At 37.7% G+C, this 21100-nt stretch overlaps 2 protein-coding genes across 3 annotated transcripts; one reads left to right on the forward strand and one right to left on the reverse strand.

Moving 5' to 3' along the window:
• Positions 1-131: 131 nt before the first annotated feature.
• On the reverse strand, positions 132-7847 carry plaat1 (phospholipase A and acyltransferase 1). Of its 2 annotated transcripts, XM_008408021.2 has the most exons (6): positions 7685-7847; positions 4411-4472; positions 3653-3702; positions 2055-2193; positions 1239-1507; positions 132-308 (listed from the first exon to the last, which is right to left on the reverse strand). In XM_008408021.2, exons 3-6 carry the CDS (start codon positions 3677-3679, stop codon positions 207-209), a joined length of 537 nt encoding a protein of 178 aa, XP_008406243.1. In that variant the 5' UTR covers positions 3680-3702; positions 4411-4472; positions 7685-7847; the 3' UTR covers positions 132-206. The 2 variants fall into 2 exon arrangements, with proteins under 2 accessions (XP_008406243.1, XP_008406242.1); XM_008408020.2 differs by lacking the exon at positions 7685-7847 and having other exon boundaries at positions 4411-4623.
• On the forward strand, positions 6723-20755 carry mfn1b (mitofusin 1b). Its single transcript, XM_008408022.1, has 18 exons — positions 6723-6885; positions 7288-7445; positions 7529-7664; positions 8842-9004; positions 9671-9795; positions 9926-10034; positions 10914-11021; positions 11362-11515; positions 11833-11900; positions 13797-13918; positions 14198-14324; positions 14425-14529; positions 15447-15549; positions 15933-16159; positions 16246-16416; positions 18697-18893; positions 19072-19206; positions 19903-20755. Exons 2-18 carry the CDS (start codon positions 7298-7300, stop codon positions 19982-19984), a joined length of 2280 nt encoding a protein of 759 aa, XP_008406244.1. The 5' UTR covers positions 6723-6885; positions 7288-7297; the 3' UTR covers positions 19985-20755.
• The last annotated feature ends 345 nt before the right edge of the window (positions 20756-21100 follow it).

Consider the following 21100-nt stretch of genomic DNA (forward strand, 5'->3'; position numbering starts at 1 on the left):
TTCAGATGTCCAGTGACTTTCTTCCACACGCTTTCCATGCCATTCTGACGGACGTGACGCTATTTTTTCACTATTATGTCATACACGTAGAACTACGTGAAGAAGTTGCACAAAAAATTAGCATCAGTTCATTTTTGTTTTCACATTATTTTATTACAGTTGCATGAACGTTGGGGAACAACAGCCTGCAGTGCAGATCTCAGTGTTCAGAAAGGCCTGTTTCTGGACCGTGTGTTGATCAGTCCCAGGACAGAGAAGGCACTGGCTGCTGCCGTCACCAGACTGATGGCCCCCATGGCCCGTGAAGCCTGCAGAGACAAGGAAGAGCACAGGACGTGGACTCAGCATGACCAGACTCACACTTTATTTTGAATTAGTAGTATTGCATATTTTGTCCCCACACACACAGAGCTACGGGAAGTGACAGATAGCTAAACGAGTGTCCTGAGTATTGTAAAAAAATTGAACAACTCAGGCGTAAAAGTAAAGTTGACATCGGTTTGTCTTCATYTTCATTATTAACACTGTTTTCAGGACAAATTTGTGAAACTGTAAATAAAAACATAAAAATGAACCCATAATATTATAAAACATTTGCCTTAGATGATTATTACCTAAACTACTTGTGCTTAAATGAAACTAAAACAATCATTTATAAAACTTCCTCACACTAAAATRAAGAGAAACGATATACATCAATTCTGTGGCGTTAATATAAAATGTAAACTGACAAGCAAATGGATAATGTCCAAAAATGAGGAAACAAAAAGGCTGATCTCTCCACTTGATTACAAAAACCCAATTGCTTCCTTCCTAAGGAAAGATGCCTTGATAAGCTTTTTTTTTTCTGGGTTTTTTGAAGATGCCTAAAAGTTCCTTCTCCCTCTCTTCTCAGTCTACCTCCTTCAGTTTTTTAAGCCCATATGCTGCACAATAGAGCATCATGTGCAGGTATCATACACTGTAATAAAAATGAGTGCAAAGTTCAGAAGAGAAATCTAAAAGACCCTCAGATCCCCTAAAGATTTGATCAAGATCAATTTAGAAAGTTTCTTGGGAATTTTTTTCACAATATCTCAATTTGAGGAAATACAAACATTGTCAATGTTTAGAGAGGCATGAACTTATTTCTTCGAAACAAAAAATTGCCGCATTCAACAGGCCTTTTCTAAGGAGTTAAATGTGTCAACGATGCTCTGATGGCACATTATAAAAAAGCAAAGCAAACAGTCATGGACCTGCTCAGAAACACCTTCCCCGTAGCGTAGAAGGGTCACAAAGTGCTCGCAGTTGCTCCCCAGCAGGTCATAGGACACCTCCTGGTCGATGAGGACTTCGGCTCGCTGGATGATCTCACGGACAGGCAGAGGCGTGTGGTTGTCGTCATACTTGTTGTTGATGCGGTACGAATCGTTTCCCACCACCTCTTTCAGCAGCTGCATGCGCACCACGGCCTTCCTGCTGAACACAGACTTGACGCTGGACATGGCAGCTGCCTGGCTCTCATCTGAGTGAGACACCATTTTTCATCATTAAAAGTAAAAAAAAAAAAAAAAAGGAGAAATCTTTGTTACAGTTATCCAAACGTTTGTGAGTTTTCTTGTAGCTTGACAAGGCAACTTAAAAGGAAAAAATAGGATTACGACGATTGTTTTCCATTACTAACGATGGAGACGAAAAGATTCTTATTTTGAAATAGCTCAAACTCTATCACATAGAGTGCAGACATGTTGTGAACATAAATCTTTACATGTTGCAGAAGATTTTTTTTTATAAATTACTACATTGTAGCTCTGACTGTATGTTTGCATTCCTGCAGGAAGCTGTACCTATGCCCTAGGTCTTTATTTTTTTTCCATCCATTTTCATAGCTCTGCCCCGTGGCTGAAAATCAACTTTTAGCTAAGCCATGACAGACCTTGCTTTACATCTGTTGAGTGTATTTAATGCAGAGGAACTTTACTGTAAGCAGGTGTTTCATATTTGAGGGACGAAGGGCAGAGTTCTACTCAGGTTAGCTATGGGAACACTGGGGTTTGTCTCTGTCTACTGACCAACAGGAGTTAAGTTGATGATGTAACCATCTCCCAGGTAGAGAGCCCAGTGCTGGTATGCTGGTCTGAATATTTCAATGAGGTCACCAGGTTGAGGGTCAGCAGAGGGCTCAGGAAGCTCAGGGTCATTAGAGGCCATCTAATACACAGAGCAAAAAAGACAATGATTTTCACAAATTATCCTCTTGTTTCACAAAAAGACTGTTTTGGTAAATAAAACAACTAGAACAAGGATCGGCAACCTAACAAAAGAGACATTTTGCCCCCTCTTTCACAAAAGAAATATATTCTAGAGCTGCAAAACGTAACACAGCTTATAAATGTTTAAAAGTTTTAATTTTTAACATTTTATTTTACCTTTTATAACAATGGAATGCAACCAACAAAAGTGCAGTGTGTATGTATAGGCCTTTTCTGAAATTAATTAAACACTGAACTATGTAGGCCTATTTGAGTTCTTCACATATTTGTTTAAAATTAAAATAAAAACTAGCACACTTTAAAATAAATAAAACACAAAGACACAGCTTAGCCTTCTTTAAAAAATTAACATAAAATTAAGAACATTTGTGACAAGTTCAGTGTGCTCTCATCCTCGATCGATATATATATAAAACTACATCAGCTTCAGGGTTAGGACTCCAAACACATACTTTTTCATGTTTACATACATCTCGGGAATGACACTCCATGTTTCAAAAGCAAGTTTGTTGGATTTGTGAAGGTTGTCAATTTCACTCCATTTGTGCTCTTTAGAGAGAGTGGCCCTCTAACAGGTGACTTCTTCCAGATCAGCTCTCGGGTTTTTGAACTTGGACACCCATAACTTTTTATTCGCTATGTCGGCCAGTTCGATTTCGAGTCGGGCTGATTCACTCCTGAGAATGAGGAAAAGTTCAACTGGGATGTGTCGATGTCCAGAGGTGTGACAGGAAGACCTTATTTTATTTTGAAAGTTTCTTTTTTGACAGTTCCCTGCCTCTATGAAAGGAGTAGCTAAAGGTTTTTAGCAACTTCTGAAAACCATCACTCTATCTGCCCTGGTAAACTACAACACAATTTGAATATTAATGAGAAGTTCATGTATTTCAGTAAACACATTATGTAGATTAATTCCAGACAGATTAATGTTTTCAATGTTTTTTTACTCATGTGAAAAAAATCTTCACATAAGTAAAGATGATTTTTTTACATATGTAAAGAAATCATAATTTCTTGCTTATGCGAAATGATATAATGAAATATGATATTTAAGATTAGAATATGACATCAAACCAATTAAAAAACATTCTCAATGCAGAAATTGGGGTCTTTTGAGGTCTTACAATAATCCAATAACCAGGACCTTTTATTGTAATTAGAGCCACATGTTGCAACTGGCCCTAAAATTGTCTTTTTCTCGTGACGCCATCTTGATTATCAAAATACGAAGCGTGTTGTACGTCACCATGCAAATACATTATTGGAACCAATTACAATTACAAAGAATCAAGAACCAGTTCTCGTTTCCCATCCTGAGTCACACGTCCATGTACCTACATTCACAGGCGGAAAAAAAAAAAAGCACATTAATGCGAACAGATGTTCAGTTTACTTACAGCAGAGTTTGGTCGTTGTTTATCCATCCCACATCATCCTTCCACAAATTCTGCAGACAATAGGAGACAAGATTTCCAACCAATCAGATGTTTGGAATTCTTCAAGTCAATTTCTAAATTTGAAAAATTCTTTAGGTTTTGGTTAAATTTGACATGAATGAGGAAATGACAAAAATGTCCTTGTTAAAGAGAATGCTACATAAAAGGTACACCACAGAGGTCACATAGAGAACACAGCAGCGCAGTCACTCACACACAAACACACACAATACACATATGAGCTCCTGTGTCGCCTGTTCTGCTACAATAGCTCCAACACAATGTGGAAACTGAGGGAAAAATAGTTGAATTCATGTTGTTTTTCCACTGAACAAGTGCCTCGTGAAGTTAAAGTTTTTTCAGTTGTGTATTTTTTTTTCTTCAGTTTTACCAAGTTAAAGTGTGAAAGAATGAGTATCAATTGTAAGTTTTGGTGATCAAAAAATTTAAATTGGATYGAAGTTGCCAGTGAATGAGGGGAAATGTATATCACCCTGGGGGAGCAGAGAGTATGTCCACCGCATTATTTATTTATGATGGTGAAGCTGCAAAAAGGCCATGRATTAATTATCAAAGCATAACTCTACCAGGTTTAGAAAGTAATCTACTGATGTAAAAAAAAAACAAAAAAAAACGTATAAACTATGTGTACTTACATGATAATAAGCTTGTTTYTATGTTAGCAGTGTATTGTAAAGGCTTAGAAATGTCATACTTACTCAAACACCGGTAGCTTTTTCTTCCTCACCATTTTACTTCTCCATCTTAAATCCACGCAAAACTACAGAAAAATACAACAAAAACAAAARGAGTGATTGCTGAGTTGTTTGAATGCCAAACTAGATGTCGGAGGTTTCTCCTGGAGCTTGTTCGGTGTTCACGGTTCTGACTGATTGTAGTTTCTGCCGCTGTTGCTAAGTTCTGTCTCTCTGACACAAACACGCACACAGACACACACATAGAGTCATTGACAGTCACAACACATGCATGCGAGGCACTGAGTGCACTGCTATTTTAGTCTAAATGAATAAAGACCATGTTAAGGTAAAAGTAAAAGAAGAAGAAATAAAAGTACATTTCAACCAAATAAATACAGGCTTTTATTTAAAAAAAACAACGTACATTTTTTTTATTACTTTTATCAGAACTTTATAATCTATTAATGTCAACTTAATTAGAAAATTGTGATACAATTCAGACAAAATGTAGAGAGGAATTAGGAGTGGAAATTACCACTGAGAAGTGGAATTTAGCTTGCACCAAAGCTCACATTCAATCAATTAGTACAAACTTTAGATTATGACAGTTTAAATGGACTGTGACAGTATACATCACGCCTGTAAAACTGAATAAATTTAACCCTAATATTCTAGATTTGTTTACAAAATGCATGGTGGAGAAAGGGACACTATTGTATTGCTTATGCCAATATAACAAAACCAGCTTTTTAAGAGGAGGCTAGGAAAATAACAGCAAGGATTATTTCAAAAGATTTTTTWAWKSCCYWWTTWWYYTKGGRMCCMRKKGKYMWWRRWWWWRSCMRRRSMAAWKKMWWTTKRWWRRWWWKKKKYYYYTKSMWKSCMAAAAAAATCTATTGCACTATTTTAGAAAAGAACTGATAGTCTGAGTATCACATTTTGGATTAGACAAATGTTAACAACTTTTCTCTTGGAAAGAATAACATACAAAAAGGGCAGCAAGAAAAATCTGAGGAGGTTTGGTCTTCATTTTCTTCATTTGTTAAAGATGCAAAKCTTGTAGATGAAGAAAATTAATATAAGATGTGTATGACCTGGTAAATAAGATTAAAGAAAATTGTTGATGTGGGGAAATGTAATTGGTTTCTATTGTACCTGTTTGACAGCCTTTATGTGTGTGTGTGTGTTTTTTACCTTCTTCTTTTGTCTCTTCTTATGGTTGATTTGTTTATCTGTTTGGTCATTTGTTTGTTCCTGACATAAATGTTTAAATCATATGTTTATTTACATACAGATATGCTACAAATGTGTTATTGGAACCCATGCAAACTTGGACTATGTGTGTGAATTCTATCTCTGGTTATTAAGAATATAACACATGTATGAATGGTTACTGTACAAATTCAAATAAAACAATGTTTTTTTAAAAGAAAAGAGTAGAACATTCGTAGAGACTTCTTATTTTTAAATGTATATTTCAACTAGTGCTTTTCTGCAGCTGTGACCTTTGTAAACTTTTGGTTACTGTAAATCGGGCGCTGAAGGTTGCATAAATTCTGCTCGCTGATTGGTCGATGGAGGCATCGAGTCATCACCAGTCCCCGCCCCTTATTCGCTTTTCATCAAGCTGGCTCAGCTTGGTGAAAAAACAGAAAATTTCAAAATAAAACAAGTTTGGCTTTAAAAAAAATCATTCTGAAGCTTGTAAAATACATTAACTTGTATTGAAAATATATGAAGTCAAACTTAAAAGAGTAAGAACTCTTTAAAAATAATTTGACGAAAAACCACAAAGATTTACAATCAGGAAGGTGTACTGTAATTAACTTAAAACATTTCAAATTCTTCTGAGATTCAAAAAGAAGATGAAATGTAAAAGTTATAAATATAGAGTTTTTTTCATTTCTATTCTTACATTCTAATAAACCTTTAGGACTTCATAGATATAGTATGATAACATAATTGCAATTTAATTATAGCAGTTTAATCCTTTCTGTTATTATGAGCTCAAGTTATGCTTCATTCACAAAATACTAGCAAACAAGAGAAGTTTTGGTAAACCAGAGATTSGCCGGTATTAGCCTGTTCTGGATTTTATGGACAGAGATCCTTTCAGACATTGAGATACAAATACTCATCTGCCAAACAACTACATATTTCTTTCAAATACGGCATCCGTTATAGGATAAATAAACTGTTTTTTCAGCAGTACATTATCTGTACACTAGAATAAACTAGCAGAGAATTAACTAGATCTAAAACACATTTTACGTGTGAATTTCATTTTCCACAATGTAACGGCTTTTATTTTTTAAAACTTGTGTCAAAGTTGTATTTCCGGTGGTTAGCTTGCCTTTGCAGCGGTGCTGGATACAAACAGAAGGTTAGGCAGGTTGGCAGCGACGAATCTTGTGAGAAGTGCGAGAATATTTAGTGTCAGCGTAGAACATCTGTGTTTGTATTATGTGAAGTGGACGCCGATTTATTAGGACTGTGGTGAGGATATATTTACACTTCTGACTAATGTTAGCACAGACCACATTGCCGCTGTAGCTACTTTCACTAGCCTAGCTTAACTCGTGCTAGCTTCATAGCGGCTCGTTAGATATTACACTTCGAGTTTTGTAGCTTGCCTGCAGGCAGCCTAGAAAACAGGARCATCTCTGTCAGTTATTAATTATTTTATATTTTTAAAATATCAGCTATTTAAGCGTCAGTTATGTTATGGATTTAATKAGTATTAAAATAGCTTTTCTTCAGAGTAGCCACAATATTGTGGAGCTTCTTTAAGCCCTGTTAGGCTTTAATCTAAATAGTACGATGGTGAGTTTTATGCACGTTGTCTATAAAGTGTAAATAAATTAAATGCAGTTTGTATAACACMCCCCGTGTCTCTAGATTGAGCACCATGGCTGCTACTAAAACGTTCAGCCGGACAGATTCAGCTCGGGGGGACTTTTCTCCTCTAAAGCACTTTGTTGTAGCCAAGAAGAAGATCAGCGATGTGTTTGAACAGCTTCTCAGCTACGTGAAAGAGACATCAGAGTTTGTCGAAGGTGAGTTTGTCAACGTATGACTAAACGTTAAAGAGCTGCCATCTGTCTTTAACTTTTTTTTTTAAACTGTTCTGTGCTGACAGTCATCAGTGGGAATGAGGCTCTGGGGACCATCGCGACTAAAGATCAGAAGGTGGAGATTCAAACCTATGCCGACAAGCTTGCAGTCATTAAGGAGGTGCTGGCTCGCAGGCACATGAAGGTGGCGTTTTTTGGCAGGTAAATGCGTCACTCCTCACCTGAGGCTTGATATCCTGCGGTAGAGATTTTTCCTTTCTGTTCTAATTTGGGATGGAAATTACAATAGCCTGGGTAGGTGTGTTTCACTTTCACTTTGCAGTGTTCTTCAATACTATGTAGGAGTGTCCTAAGTTCATGTTTACAAGTACATGGCTAATTTAAAAAAAAAAAAATCAGAATTAAAAATAAACAACAAAAAAAATCAAACAAAAACATCTCAAGGCCTGAAGGTCTTTGGCTGTGATATGTGGCTTATTTGCTCTTTTTTTGTTATAATTTTTTAACTTTATCTTTAAGTAAATAAAATGTACCAGCCACAATTATTAGCGTCTTTCCATCTATGGGGGTTGAGGGGGACCCTCCAAAGCTCAATGAGGGAGAACTGCTGAGAGTGAAAAAAAAAAAATGTTACACTCCGTAATGTTTACTTGCCAACTAGTTGTTTTGGTGATATGCCTGGAATAAGCATTTCCTGTCCTACCACCACGAATAGATATGTTATTAGTTGAACTCTTCTGAGAAATCAACTGCAACTGTGTGCCTTGGTCAGCATAGGACTGAACGTTTTATCAACAAACATAAGGGTTAAATATGTGGAAACGCCTCGTTTACACTGTTGAGTATGGTGTCGGATCTGTCATCCTGTGGCCCTGTTTCTCTTACAAAGCTGCTAGGAATGTTATTAGGATAAGTCATTATATGAGGACATGGTAAATATAAATCTGGTAGCCTCAGCACTAGATTTATGGGTCACAGTTGTTTCAGGGTTGTCTCAGTGACAGACCTGAATCCCATGCTGGTTTTGTTAAATAAGATTGCTGAGGAAGGGACTCTGAGCGATGAGCCAAAGACTCATCTCTCTGTGTTCTTCAGCTTTGTGAAATGACCTTAAAATGATTATTGACTATCATTTTAAAGATATTTGTAGTAAGTGCATTTGTGCCACCACCTTAACTTTAAAGATAATGTACTGCAAAGGTCATCCAAAGGTCACAAACGTAAGATATGCACACCTTTGTTTATTTATTTATTTTTTTGCTTCATCTTCTAAATTAAGGCGGTAGGAACTTAGTTTAGAACTAAAATCACAGACAACATCTTGGTTTGATTTGAGTAACAGGAAGCGGCCTGTTTGACCTCTGATGTTTTCCTTTAGGACCAGTAATGGTAAAAGCACGGTGATTAATGCCATGCTGAGGGACCGCGTCCTGCCCAGTGGGATCGGTCACACCACTAACTGCTTTCTGAGCGTTGAAGGCACTGATGAAGAGAAGGCCTACCTTAAAACTGAGGGCTCAGAAGAGGAGAAGAGCATTAAAGTAAACTTCTTAGTTTTTGTTTTAGTTTCTGTCAGTTTTTTGTTATTGCAAATATGTCTAATCCTTGTCGCATTTTACATCAGAACTATATTATATAAAATAAAGTTTTAACACAATTTCACAACGTAGCTTATTTTAATGTAATGGATTTCCTTCTAACTAGACTAACTCTGCTGCCTTTATTTGGTTTTCAGACTGGAACAAAACTGGTGTGTATTAGGAAATATAAGGGCTCATATTCTCTCTTTTTATTGTGTTCATATCACTTCTCAGTATCTAGTCAAACAAAATGAAAGGAAAAATGTGGATGAACTGAAATGTTCTTGCTGTTGTGAAAGCGTTAGTAAAGTAGGTCAGACTGTTAAGAACACAGTCTGATTGAATTTGTTCCTTGATAAGAGTTGAGACTTTTGTACCGATTCCTAAAGACAGGCTTAGGATTTAATTTGTTAAGCGAAAAAGAAAATGTTTCTCCTCGTCATAGTTGGATCCACTGGTGGTCATGGGTATTTCAAGAATGATTTTGATTACTTGCTGTTGCGTATTTCTGTTTAGGAGTCAATATATTATCAGAGATTGCTTCCCTCCAGGTTAATGAAACGCATATGTCTATATGTGTTTATTATTCTTTCAACATTCATCCCATCTTTTCCGACCCGTCTGCAGACTGTGAACCAGCTGGCTCACGCTCTGCACATGGATGAAAGCCTGGACGCCGGCTGTCTGGTCCGGGTGTTCTGGCCAAAAACCAAATGTGCTCTGCTTCGAGACGACCTGGTCCTCGTGGACAGGTAGCCATACAATCACATCTGGAAAACCTGCACGACTGTTGCATAGCGGTTTATATAATTTATTTTAATGTAAAAATGCATTGTTTTGCCACATTTTAACATTTATTTGGACATTTTTCTCCCTCTATAGTCCAGGGACAGATGTCACAACCCAGCTGGACAGCTGGATTGACAAGTTTTGCCTGGACGCTGATGTCTTCGTTCTGGTGGCAAACTCTGAATCGACGCTTATGAACACGGTATTATTTTACACCGCCATCCTGTGGGATTTATTTATTTAGCATGAGGCATTAAGCAGGTTAGATAAGTTTTAAAATTTTTTATTCATTATGAAACTTGGCATAACCTGTCATCCCTGTAATTAGCTAGTGCTGTCTGTTAAATCTGTCGTGTCATCATGAGGTTTGCGGGACTGGTGTCCTTAGCGAGGAAGCAGAGTTGTGCTAACGGTGTAACTGCTTTATGTGTTGTAGAGGGTAGCAGGGTGGTTTATAATGTTTGACGAAGATATGATCTATGATATGGAACAAGTACATAATTAAAGTACAGACTTATCTCGAGTATGTTTTTTTTTTATTTTAAAAATTACATGTAGTTAGGAAACATTATCATTAAAACCTTGTTTTTCTAAGTATATGAAATGGTTTTAGTAGTCACTTAGGGTTTAATTGAGCAGCAATGATTTAATTTCCAAGCAAACTGTGTCTGGTTTTTTCAGTCACTTACAGTATGTGTACTAGAGAGGCCTGTGTACATACTTTCTATCCTGAGCTGGTTAGATTGCAATCGGCTGTAAGTACGCAGCCTCAGAAAGGCTCCACTTGTCTCTGTCCGCTCAGGCATTCATGCAATGTGAAGCTAAACACAGTCACTGCTGCTCTTAAAGAGAAAGCAGACTCACCTTCCTGTGCTGGCTGTCCACTGGATCTGAACCAAATTCTGACATGACAGAAGATTAATAAATGTATTTTGTTGTTGTATAACAGTGTTCGTTTAGAACATTTCTGTTCGCTGAAAACGATGTACCGAATACACCCTGATGTTTTTCACTGCCATGGACTTGTCTGAGTTTGTTTGCTGAAGCATATTATTTGACCTTGTGTCTTTATTCCATTTAGGAAAAACATTTTTTCCACAAAGTGAACGAGCGTCTCTCAAAGCCAAACATCTTCATCCTTAACAATCGCTGGGATGCCTCGGCAAATGAACCAGAGTACATGGAGGATGTGAGTTAAAACTCCTGCTGTAGCTTTCATGCCACAAACAAATACATTTCTGCACATTAGGTAAATTATTATTGCCAGTAAAATAAATTTTACATACATTTATTTGTATTTATTTATTTTGAGCAGACAATAAAAAACAGAAATGGAAAAGAAAGATGAGACAGTCATGCCAATTGATTAAAAGATCTCCTAATTTTCTGCCCCTCTAATCCATTCCTAGAAACTGCTTTTGTATTTTGCAAACTTATTTATGTAATATTTGTGTTTCTTTTGCGACTCCATCATGAAATCTTATTGAAAACGAACCTGTTAATATTGATACAAGCGTTTATTTTTGCAGGTGAGGAAGCAGCACACAGACCGCTGTGTGAACTTTCTTGTGGAGGAGCTAAGAGTTGTCGACCGGGATCAGGCACCCAACCGTATTTTCTTTGTCTCTGCAAAAGAGGTGCTCAACTCCCGGATGCAGCGAGCTCAGGGCATGCCGGAAACAGGTGAGCGTAAAATATAGTTTATCCTTTACTCTGTTCAACCAGGGTAGAGAAAGATTGTGTAGTAGTTTCATGGATGGCCTTTGTTTATTTAGTTTGCATTTTTGTGTCCATTCTTATTTGTTGTTTAAGCATTCTATCTTTATTTAGTGAAAAGATTTAGAGCACAAACAAACATTTTTATGCTAAATTAAACAATGGGAATATAAGCTAACAATAAGCACAGTTTTAGTTTTTTTTTAAGGTTTAAATAATTTATATTTTAAGTGAAGTTTCTCAATAGAGTTTAAGTAACGTTATGTTATACTTTTATCCCACAGGTGGCGCTCTGGCTGAGGGCTTCAAGGAGAGACTAAAGGAGTTCCAGAGTTTTGAGAGGAGGTTTGAGGTACACAGACTAGTGTTATATTGAGGCTTAATATCTGGTAATATAATTACCAGTAAGGCATGATGATTATGTTACAAACTGACTTCTATTTTAGTAACAGTCATTACAGTTTCCTGTCTCTTCACTGAATCCCCTTTCTGCAGAAAAGCAGAGAAGGGATACAAGTTGATTAACAGATAGCAACTTGGAGTTTTTTTAACGCAGTTAGAAAGGTTAGTTTACTTTGTTCAATTGATGCAAGTCAATGACCAAAGACATGATGCAAATATTAGGCCGTGACCTTTTCAGAAAACAAAGTGCAATAGTTCTGCTGCTGTAATAAATGTCTTTTTATTGCTTTTTTTCAGTCATGAGTGTCTTCACCTGTCACCTTTTCCTCACCAACCTTTCCCTCCTATCAAAAAGAGAAACACATGAGAGCAGGATAAACACCTGCAACTGGCTTTCCTTCCATTATTGGACTAATAGTTGCATCAAATCTCTCTGGTGTAATTGTGCTGCTGCAAAAAATATAAATACACAGCTTAGAGTTGTGGTGGTTTTCAGTAACCAGAGAGCCAGCTCAGATCCACATCATTAGTTTGCTGTAAACTTAGACTTCCAGTGAATGTTTGAACTGATTTTGTTTCACTCAGAGGTTTTTGGAGGATTGCAGTGCAGAGAAACAGTTTAATAGCACAGATCCAGAAAACTTGCTAAGCCCGGAGGTTGGGCGGTCATTTATCCAGCAGCTCGTCGTGTTTTGTAGTTAAAAAATGTTTAAAGTTGACAGAAAATTTGAAAATATCACTTGATAATTATGTGTTATTGAAAGATTGGAAGATGAACACCAACCAAAAAGTCTTAAAACAAACACTGAGCTAGTCTGATGGGGAAAAACTCCTGGTCAGTTTTTTTATGTTTCCCCACTCAGAGCAGGCACCTGTAGGGCCCTTTAGATACGTGCCTGTTCTTCAACCTGCGTCTTCATTGCTGAAGTCTAGATTCACTTAGGTGAGGTTAACAGTTGTTTGGTTTCATTTGACATCTGTTTGCATTTTTCAGTTTAATATTTTCTGTTTTATTTCACCTTAACATATACCATTGTAGCAAAACATGAAGTTGTATCTTTGAGAAAATCAGCAAAACTACTTTGAAGTTTGAACCTTGAAACGTTGGTAATTATTGACTGAAGCTGTGTTATGAACTAACCTAAGCTAGAGCTTTTCTGTTTAGCCAAAACATATTTAAATCGAGGAAGTCAGTTGCCCATTGCCTTCCAGTAATCAGTTATAAACAGCAAGTGGCTGCAGAGTTAAGTATAATATTTAATGTGTAAGTGCATCAGATCATGAAAACTGGGCTTACTTCCAGATTGTATTTACTCATAACAAAAATCAGGCTTAAGTTTGATTAACATTGAACTGATCAAATAAGAATAGACAATAACTTTTCCTGACGTTAGTTTAAACTAACATCCTGTTAGGAACAGATGCGTTTCTTCCTATTGTTTTTAATGTCAAGACAAATCTTTACGTCCATAAATGTATGTTCACTCTAGAACCCAAGTACACAACATTCCCATGTTTTCTTGTTTTGACATGTTTTATTTTATTTTTTTTCCTTCTACAATTTGTCTGGTTTGTCATAAGTTTCTATTATTTCCAAACTTTTCTGTGGCTAAGCCAACACACAAGCCGTGACCCTTTTGTATGTGGGCTGTGCGACACAAGGTACACACTCTGCTGCTGTCATTTTCACGCCTGTGTCTCCATTTCTTTGCCTTTACCTTTGGTTAAAAGCAGCAGGTGTCTATCTTGTCCTGTTTGTTCCTACACCGCATGCTTAACTCATGCAGGCGGTCCGGCAGCACCCAGCGTACCTGTCACAGTAAACTTGTGTGTTGTGGCCTCGCAGGAGTGTATCTCGCAGTCAGCAGTGAAAACAAAGTTTGAGCAGCACACTATCAGGGCCAAGCAGATCATAGAAAAAGTCAAGAACATCATGGATGCCATCAACATTGAAGCAGCAGAGAAACGGTGAGCATCCCTCCGCACGTCTTCCACTCTTGTTTTTCTGTTACAGCTATTAAGAATTATACAGTTCATAATAAACACTTTTTTTTTTATCAATGTCTTAAAGGCTATAACAGGTAAACTACACAATATAGAAATCTTCTGAGTAGTTAAAAGTTAAGCGTAATGTGGTTAGACAATTAAAAACAAACTTCAGTTGAAATGTAAATGCAGTAAACACAGTTGACTGTTCAGTTGCTTGGGTGCTTGTATCGGCCATGACTTTTTGTTTTGGACTTTCAGAGTGGCAGCACTGGAGGACAGAGAGTATCAGAGAGACCGGCTGGAGTTTGTCAGGAATCAACTCAACTTACTGACTGAAGAAATAAAAAAGAAGATCAAAGCCATCAGCGACGATGTGGAGTTCAAGGTAACAAGAAGTGGGATGACTTCGCCCTGCCTATGCAGATAACAGCAACTAAAACACCAGTAAATATGCTGTCAGACTTATATACTTGCGTTGCACTCAGGTGTCCATCGCTATGGGAGAGGAGATCAACCGTCTTAATGTCATTGTTGACGAGTTCCGCGGTGATTTCCACCCTTCATATCAAGTCCTCAAACTCTACAAGGCTGTAAGTAAAACTCTGTAAAAAAAAAACAAAAAAAAACTGATCGCTGTAGTTAATTTGGCATGCTTCAGCAACAAGGCAGTTCAAAGTACTTCACACCATGAAACATCATACAGTAACCCATTATGAAACATAAAATAAACATGACATTTTGTGAAATCCCATCATCAAAAGCAAATGTATATCAAATTTATTTATCAATGTCCCAGCTATTATTAATCAAAGGGAACTTTAAATCTGCGGGTTTTTAACTTTGATTTAAAGGAATTCAGAGTTTCAGTTGTTTTGCAGTTGAGCAAACTTCCACTAATCTTGAAGTTTGAGTAGTGAAGCATAAAAACTGAATGCTGCTTCTCTATGTTTGGTTCTGGCTCAGAGAAGATCAGAACCAGAACCTGAAAAAGTCCTGAAAAGAATCGGGAGGGTTGATACAACAACAGCAGCAGCAGCAGTAGGTCTTTAATGTATGTTGGTGCTCACCTATAGGAGAACGGTTGAGACAAACTTTGAGTTCTGGTTCTGGAACAGCAACTTGGAGTTGTATTGTAATGTATACAATCATAATCACAAGTATTTATGCTCGCTATGTTTTTTGCTATGAGCCCAGTGGAGAACTCGGATGACTGCATTGGTTCTTGTAATAAGTTCTTTAACATTAGAATAAACTGAATTCATTCTTGCAGAGTTTCTTGCAGAATCTCAAATATCTTTCTCCTGATTTTGTATTTGTGCTGAGTATCTTGTAGACATTTAAAAGTGCAGTATTAAATTAAATACCATAGAGTAGAGTGATAAAATGTGGAGAGGGTTTCCAATCCATCTAATTTATGCAACTTTTTCAAACTTATTTTTGCATCAGATCGGTTTAGTAAAGTGTTTCTTCTCTGCTTGACCTGAACTTCCTTCTTTATCACTGGCAGGAACTGCTGGAGCATGTAGAAAAGGGGATGGGAAAGAACCTGGCGTTCCGCTGCTCCAATGCCATCAACGCCTCTGTCCAGTCTTCCCAGCAATACATGATGGGTAACTGACATGACAAGAAATCCCAACAGATTTATAGAAAATACATTTTACTGGATCATTTTGACTTCACCTAATCAGAAGGATTTGGTCACCTGACTGTACTATATTTGTTCTTTGCTGAATGCCATCACCACATGCCTCATTATGGTACAAATGTGTCACCGTTTCAGACCTGCATGCAGGCTGTCGTCTCTGACACTGATGCAGGTAAACTGGTAATGCGGTCGTTGATAAAATATTCAGGGTGCTGTTACAAAACTAAATATTGGAAGTCAGTTTTTTTTTGTTTTTTTTTTTGGAAAAAGTGAAGACGGGTAACTGTGTAAATTTTATTTATTAATTTTTTTCAAATACTAATGTTTTTCATGTGTGTAACATTTCAGATAGCATGGTGCCTCTGCTTCCCTCGACGGCTCAGAGTCAAGTCCACATGCTGGTGCCCAAAAAGACTTTCGACCTGAGCTATGATCTGAACTGTGCTGCCATTTGCAGCGACTTCCAGGAAAACATCGAGTTCCAGTTCTCGTTGGGCTTGAGGGCTTTAGTGCACCGCTACCTGGGTTCTGCTAATGCCCAGAGAGCTCTCAAACTGGTGGATCCAAACTACCAGGTATCTACTGAGATGGATGTAATGAAACATCATGTTGTGTATTTGGGGGTAAACCAGCCTAAAGTTGAAGTTGTTTTACTCTGTAGAACTGTAGAGCTGTAGTTCCTGTAACGCCTTCGTCTGAGCCCCCATCCATTGCAGCACCGCCCAACGAGAAGGCTCTGATGACCCAGGAAGACCTGATGATAGCCATGGCAACCAACTTGGCATCCATCACTTCCCGCACCTCAATGGGCATCATCGTTGTTGGAGGAGTGGTATGTCCATATGAACTGTGTTCATCAACCTTTGACCATCACAGAAGCGTCTACAGATCAGAACATCCACCTATTTAATTATGGTCTAAATGCATCCTTAAAAAGTCTGGAAAAAATTAAGACTATAAAATGACTCAAATGAATTTAAAACATTTACGTACATCTTAAATGCGTTGACCTCAGGTCTTTAATTTTGTCATGGCAGGACTAATTAATGAAGATTTTTATTTTCTTGTCGAGCTGAAATTTGAATCACATGCAAACGTCTTCATTTCGTTCTTTGACTTGAGGCTACCTGCTACTAGTTCAGTGTTTCTCAACCTTTTTCGGGCCAGCGCCCCCTAGCCTTTATCCTGGTCCCTCACCGCCCCCCACTTTTGTTTTTCAATGGAAAAACAAAAGTTCCAGGACCTTTTAATGCCATACAAATATGAGACAGAAACGTGGATTAAATCTTTATATATACCTGTCTAATGAATTATCAGATTAATAGTTTTACTGGACAGAAATTACAAAGACCAAATCTGGTTCTTAATCAAATCCTAATGAGTCAAATTGAAAGTGTCATGGAGTCGTCAGCCTCATGACATTAACACTGATATGAAAAATAATATTGAAGAAATAAATATATCAAATCTAATTAAAAACATAAATAAGTGATCAGTTATTTACTGTTATGGTCTGTAAGATATATTTATTCTCAGTACTAGATGTGGTCTCAACAAACCCATGACATTTCAACAATATTATTTTACCTTTTATCTGGAAATAGTGTTTGTTTATTCTTGCCACGCAGTCCTCTGTATTAATTATTGCGCGAAAGGTCTTGCCATACCAGTTTATTCCTCTGTATTTACTTTAGTTTCTTAGTTTATTCTTGCATTTTGTTCTTCATTCATTTCCATTTAGTTTCCTTTGATTAGTATTATCATCTCCTGGTTTATTGCTATGTCCACTTTAGTTTCTTTCCTGTTGCTAGATTTATTTTATCGTTTACCATCGCTAACCATCAGTAATCTTCACTCATCACCTGCTGCTCTCCCTAATCGTCACGTGTTTCACATCATGTATGATTTTTCTCTGTTCAGCGTCGGATTCTCTGTTTTCTTGCCATATTTCACATCTAGTTTGTCGCTCCGTTTTATGTCCTGCTTCTCCTGTTTCAGAGTTTTGCGCGATGTGTGTGTCGTTTTTTTTTTTTAAACCCCCTATGGTGCGCAGCGGTCGGGAAGCGTATCGATGGGGAAAAGGCAGACTGACATAAACCTTTCAAAACAACGGAAACAATTTCGGTATTCTGATTATTGAAATTTAAATGTGCTGTGGTACCGTTGTTCCATCACACCCGTTTTGTACCGGACCACTTACAGCACTGGTGTTACCGCTATAAAATGAACGCCCTCTATCGTGGTATAACCCATGAAGGGATTTCTTTATTTATATGGGTTCATTTTTCAGAGGGATACAAAGTGAGGGTATCGTGATTTTAGTAATTACATGTTTATAAGAGCGATTTTCAGTTGTCCTTCCATGGATGCGTGCAGCCTTCAAACGGAAATAAAACGCTTTTTAATTTCAGTTGCTGCTGTGACATGATCACAGAACTGGCAAAACGTGTACAAAAATACCAGACAAATTGAATCACAGCAACGACTTCAGCCGGCGTAACGCTGAACTGATGCGGTGAAGCTAGTAGCAGGAGCGGAGCGGAGCCAAGAAGCTACAAACACTGAATAGAAGAAGAGTTGCCATCGATACAGTTGCAGCCAAGCATGTTTTAATGTTACACAATACAATTTTACCAAGTTGCTCAAAGTCTAAACTGGTATTGAAGAAATAAATATATCAAATCTAAATAAAAACATAAATAAGTGATGTTATTTACTGTTATGGTCTGTAAGACCATAACCAAACGCCCCCAAAGGCATCCCAGCGTCCCCCTTTTATAAAATTTTTCACCAGCGCCCCCTACCGTCCGTTGAGGACCCATGTTGAGGACCGCTATACTAGTTGCTAACATACCCTTGCTAGCAAGCTAGTTGATTTGTTTTGCCTTTATCATGGCCACATAGCCAGTTTCACAGTTTTTACTGTACTTACTGTAAAGCAGTAAGTTCCCTCAACCATCTTGTTTATAGATTTTTCTGTCTTAAATTTCCTTCAAGGTGCCATTAAAAGGTTTTAAATTTGACTTGCTGAAACCTGCAAATATCCTCTTAACAGTTTGTCTTAAAGCTTCTGACTGTTTTTTGTTTGTTTGTTTTGTATTTTGCACTCAAGGTGTGGAAAGCAGTCGGCTGGAGGTGTATTGCCCTGTCGGCTTCCCTCTATGGCCTGCTGTACTTGTACGAGAGGCTCACCTGGACCACAAAAGCGAGAGAGCGAACTCTGAAGCGGCAGTTTGTGGAGTTCGCTACTGAGAAACTGCAGCTCATCGTGAGCTTTACAAGTGCGAACTGCAGCCACCAGGTCCAACAGTAAGTCCTGCCTGTCCAATAACCTGGTAACTGAAAGATCATTTTGTTTCGTGTGGTTGGATAAATTCAACGACTGTATTCATAACTTTGATTTGCAGTACTGTAAAAAACCTGTTGAAATGTATTGTCCCCTCATCATGACTTCCTCCTCCTCTGAGCGGTGTGACTCTATTTGCAGGGAAATGGCCACGACGTTCGCTCGGCTCTGTCAGCAGGTGGATCAGACGGAGAGGGACCTGGAGGCAAACATCCGTCAGCTGACCACTAATATAGATGAGCTGGAGACCGTCCAGAACTGCTCAAAGACTCTGCGGTGAGTCCGGAACGCTCTATCATGTGTACATCAATAAGGGGAATAGTTTCTAGCTTTTCAGATAATTCAGCAAGTTTTACTGTGTCTAGCAAAAGTATTTATACTCCTTGGACTATTTTGCAGACTTTAATGGATTTTTTGAGTATATTATGAAATAAATATACCACCAGAAAACATTTCCATAATTGTGGAAAATGAACTTGATTTTCAAATAATGTAAATACATTGAAATGTGCCTTGTTTTTGTCTTTAGCCTCACCTTGTAGAAACTTTGTAGAACTCATTTTTTCTGCAGGTACAGCTGCCGTCTCCATCTTTGTACATCTACAGATAGAACTGATGCCTATTTCTTTTTTTTTTGTTTTTGCAAAGCAGCTTAGACTTTAGTAAAATTAGCATCTGCTAACTAAAAGGGGACATATTGTGCTTTCTTGAACAAGTTGCGACAGGTTTGTGTTCCTCACATGTTGCTTTTGCACAAAATGCTTCAAAAAACAGCTGACCAAACATACTGGAGCTGGGGTTGCTAGGCAACAAGGCAGTGCCCGCTTATTKWGACGTAATAATCGGGAGGTTGTTGAAATTGCTCCTTTTTTTAGACACCAACAAATCATTTAGTTGTTGCCAAAAAGTGGATGACAAACTTCTTTGGTAAATTTGGTTCATGTTTTATACATTTTTCTATTTTCTGTGCAGGCATAAAGCAACAGAGCTGGAGAAACAGCTGGAGGAGTTTACCAAGCAGTACCTGCAGCCTCAGGACTCTGCATTCTGCTGATGGCGATGCTGGAAAATGAGTCAGCCAAAACATGGAACTCTTTCTGCACGACACCAGGGGCAAAGCTGATGTTCCTCTGAACAAATGAACCCACAATGTTTCTCAGATATTAAGACTTTTTTGTTTTGTGAAAGATTCTCTTTGTTGCTCYGAAAAAAAGAAAAAAAACATTTGCTATTTTTGTAGGTTTCACAGGAAAAATTAAGTATTTTCCCTGTTCTTAATCCAGCCAGAAACATCAGGTGCTCACAAAAAAAGCAGTTGAATTAAAAAGGAAAAATCTGCCTAAACGAACAGTGGTTGTGAAATTTCTCTCCACCAGGGGGCAGCATGCATTGGTCAGATTGCCACGTGTTGGATTCAGTTTTTGACACTAACCTGCTGTGACTTTAATTGCAAAAATGCCTTTTTTATTATTCTGTTTATGGAGAAAATGAAGACTTTTGCAGACGCTTGTTCAAACGGGATCAGTTGTAAGTGAAAAAAATAAACACGTTATATTAAAAGTGTAAGGAAATACTAAATATACGCACTGTAATCGTGAGTTGGAAGGAAAGCATGTACTGTAGTTTTATTTCTATTTTCTAACAATCCAAACTGTATAGTTCAAAGACTTTAATGATCATCAGATATTTTATATTATATTTTATTTATACATGGTTCAATGGGCTTGCAGTTACACATCACTGCGTTTTGTAAAATTTTGTTTCCTCTCAAATGTGTATCAAAATTTACTAGATTGCATTAAACCTGAAATCATCTAAAACTTGACTTTGTGTTTGCATTCACGTTTTGACAGCACTGCACCATTTTTAAAAGCATTTAAGTTGGGGGGTGGGGGGGTCAAAAGTGCGATTTGTGAGGCTTTGACTTATTTTGTGCGATTCCCAACCAAAATTAAAACTGATTCAGGACCACAAGACAGGCAATGAGTGGAGATTGAAACATGTAACATTTGTATTGGGACATAATTTTTACTGAACTGCATCTCATCCTGTGATGTCTGTTGTTTCCTACATGGCAGACATCATGACCTTGACATGAGGGAAGCTAAGGCGGCCACTGGGACGTCGCTTCTCTACGTCCAGGATCCATTTTGATATCAAAAACAGAACC

The sequence above is a fragment of the Poecilia reticulata genome, linkage group LG4 (assembly GCF_000633615.1).
Source record: "Poecilia reticulata strain Guanapo linkage group LG4, Guppy_female_1.0+MT, whole genome shotgun sequence".
Taxonomy (NCBI): Eukaryota; Metazoa; Chordata; class Actinopteri; order Cyprinodontiformes; family Poeciliidae; genus Poecilia; species Poecilia reticulata.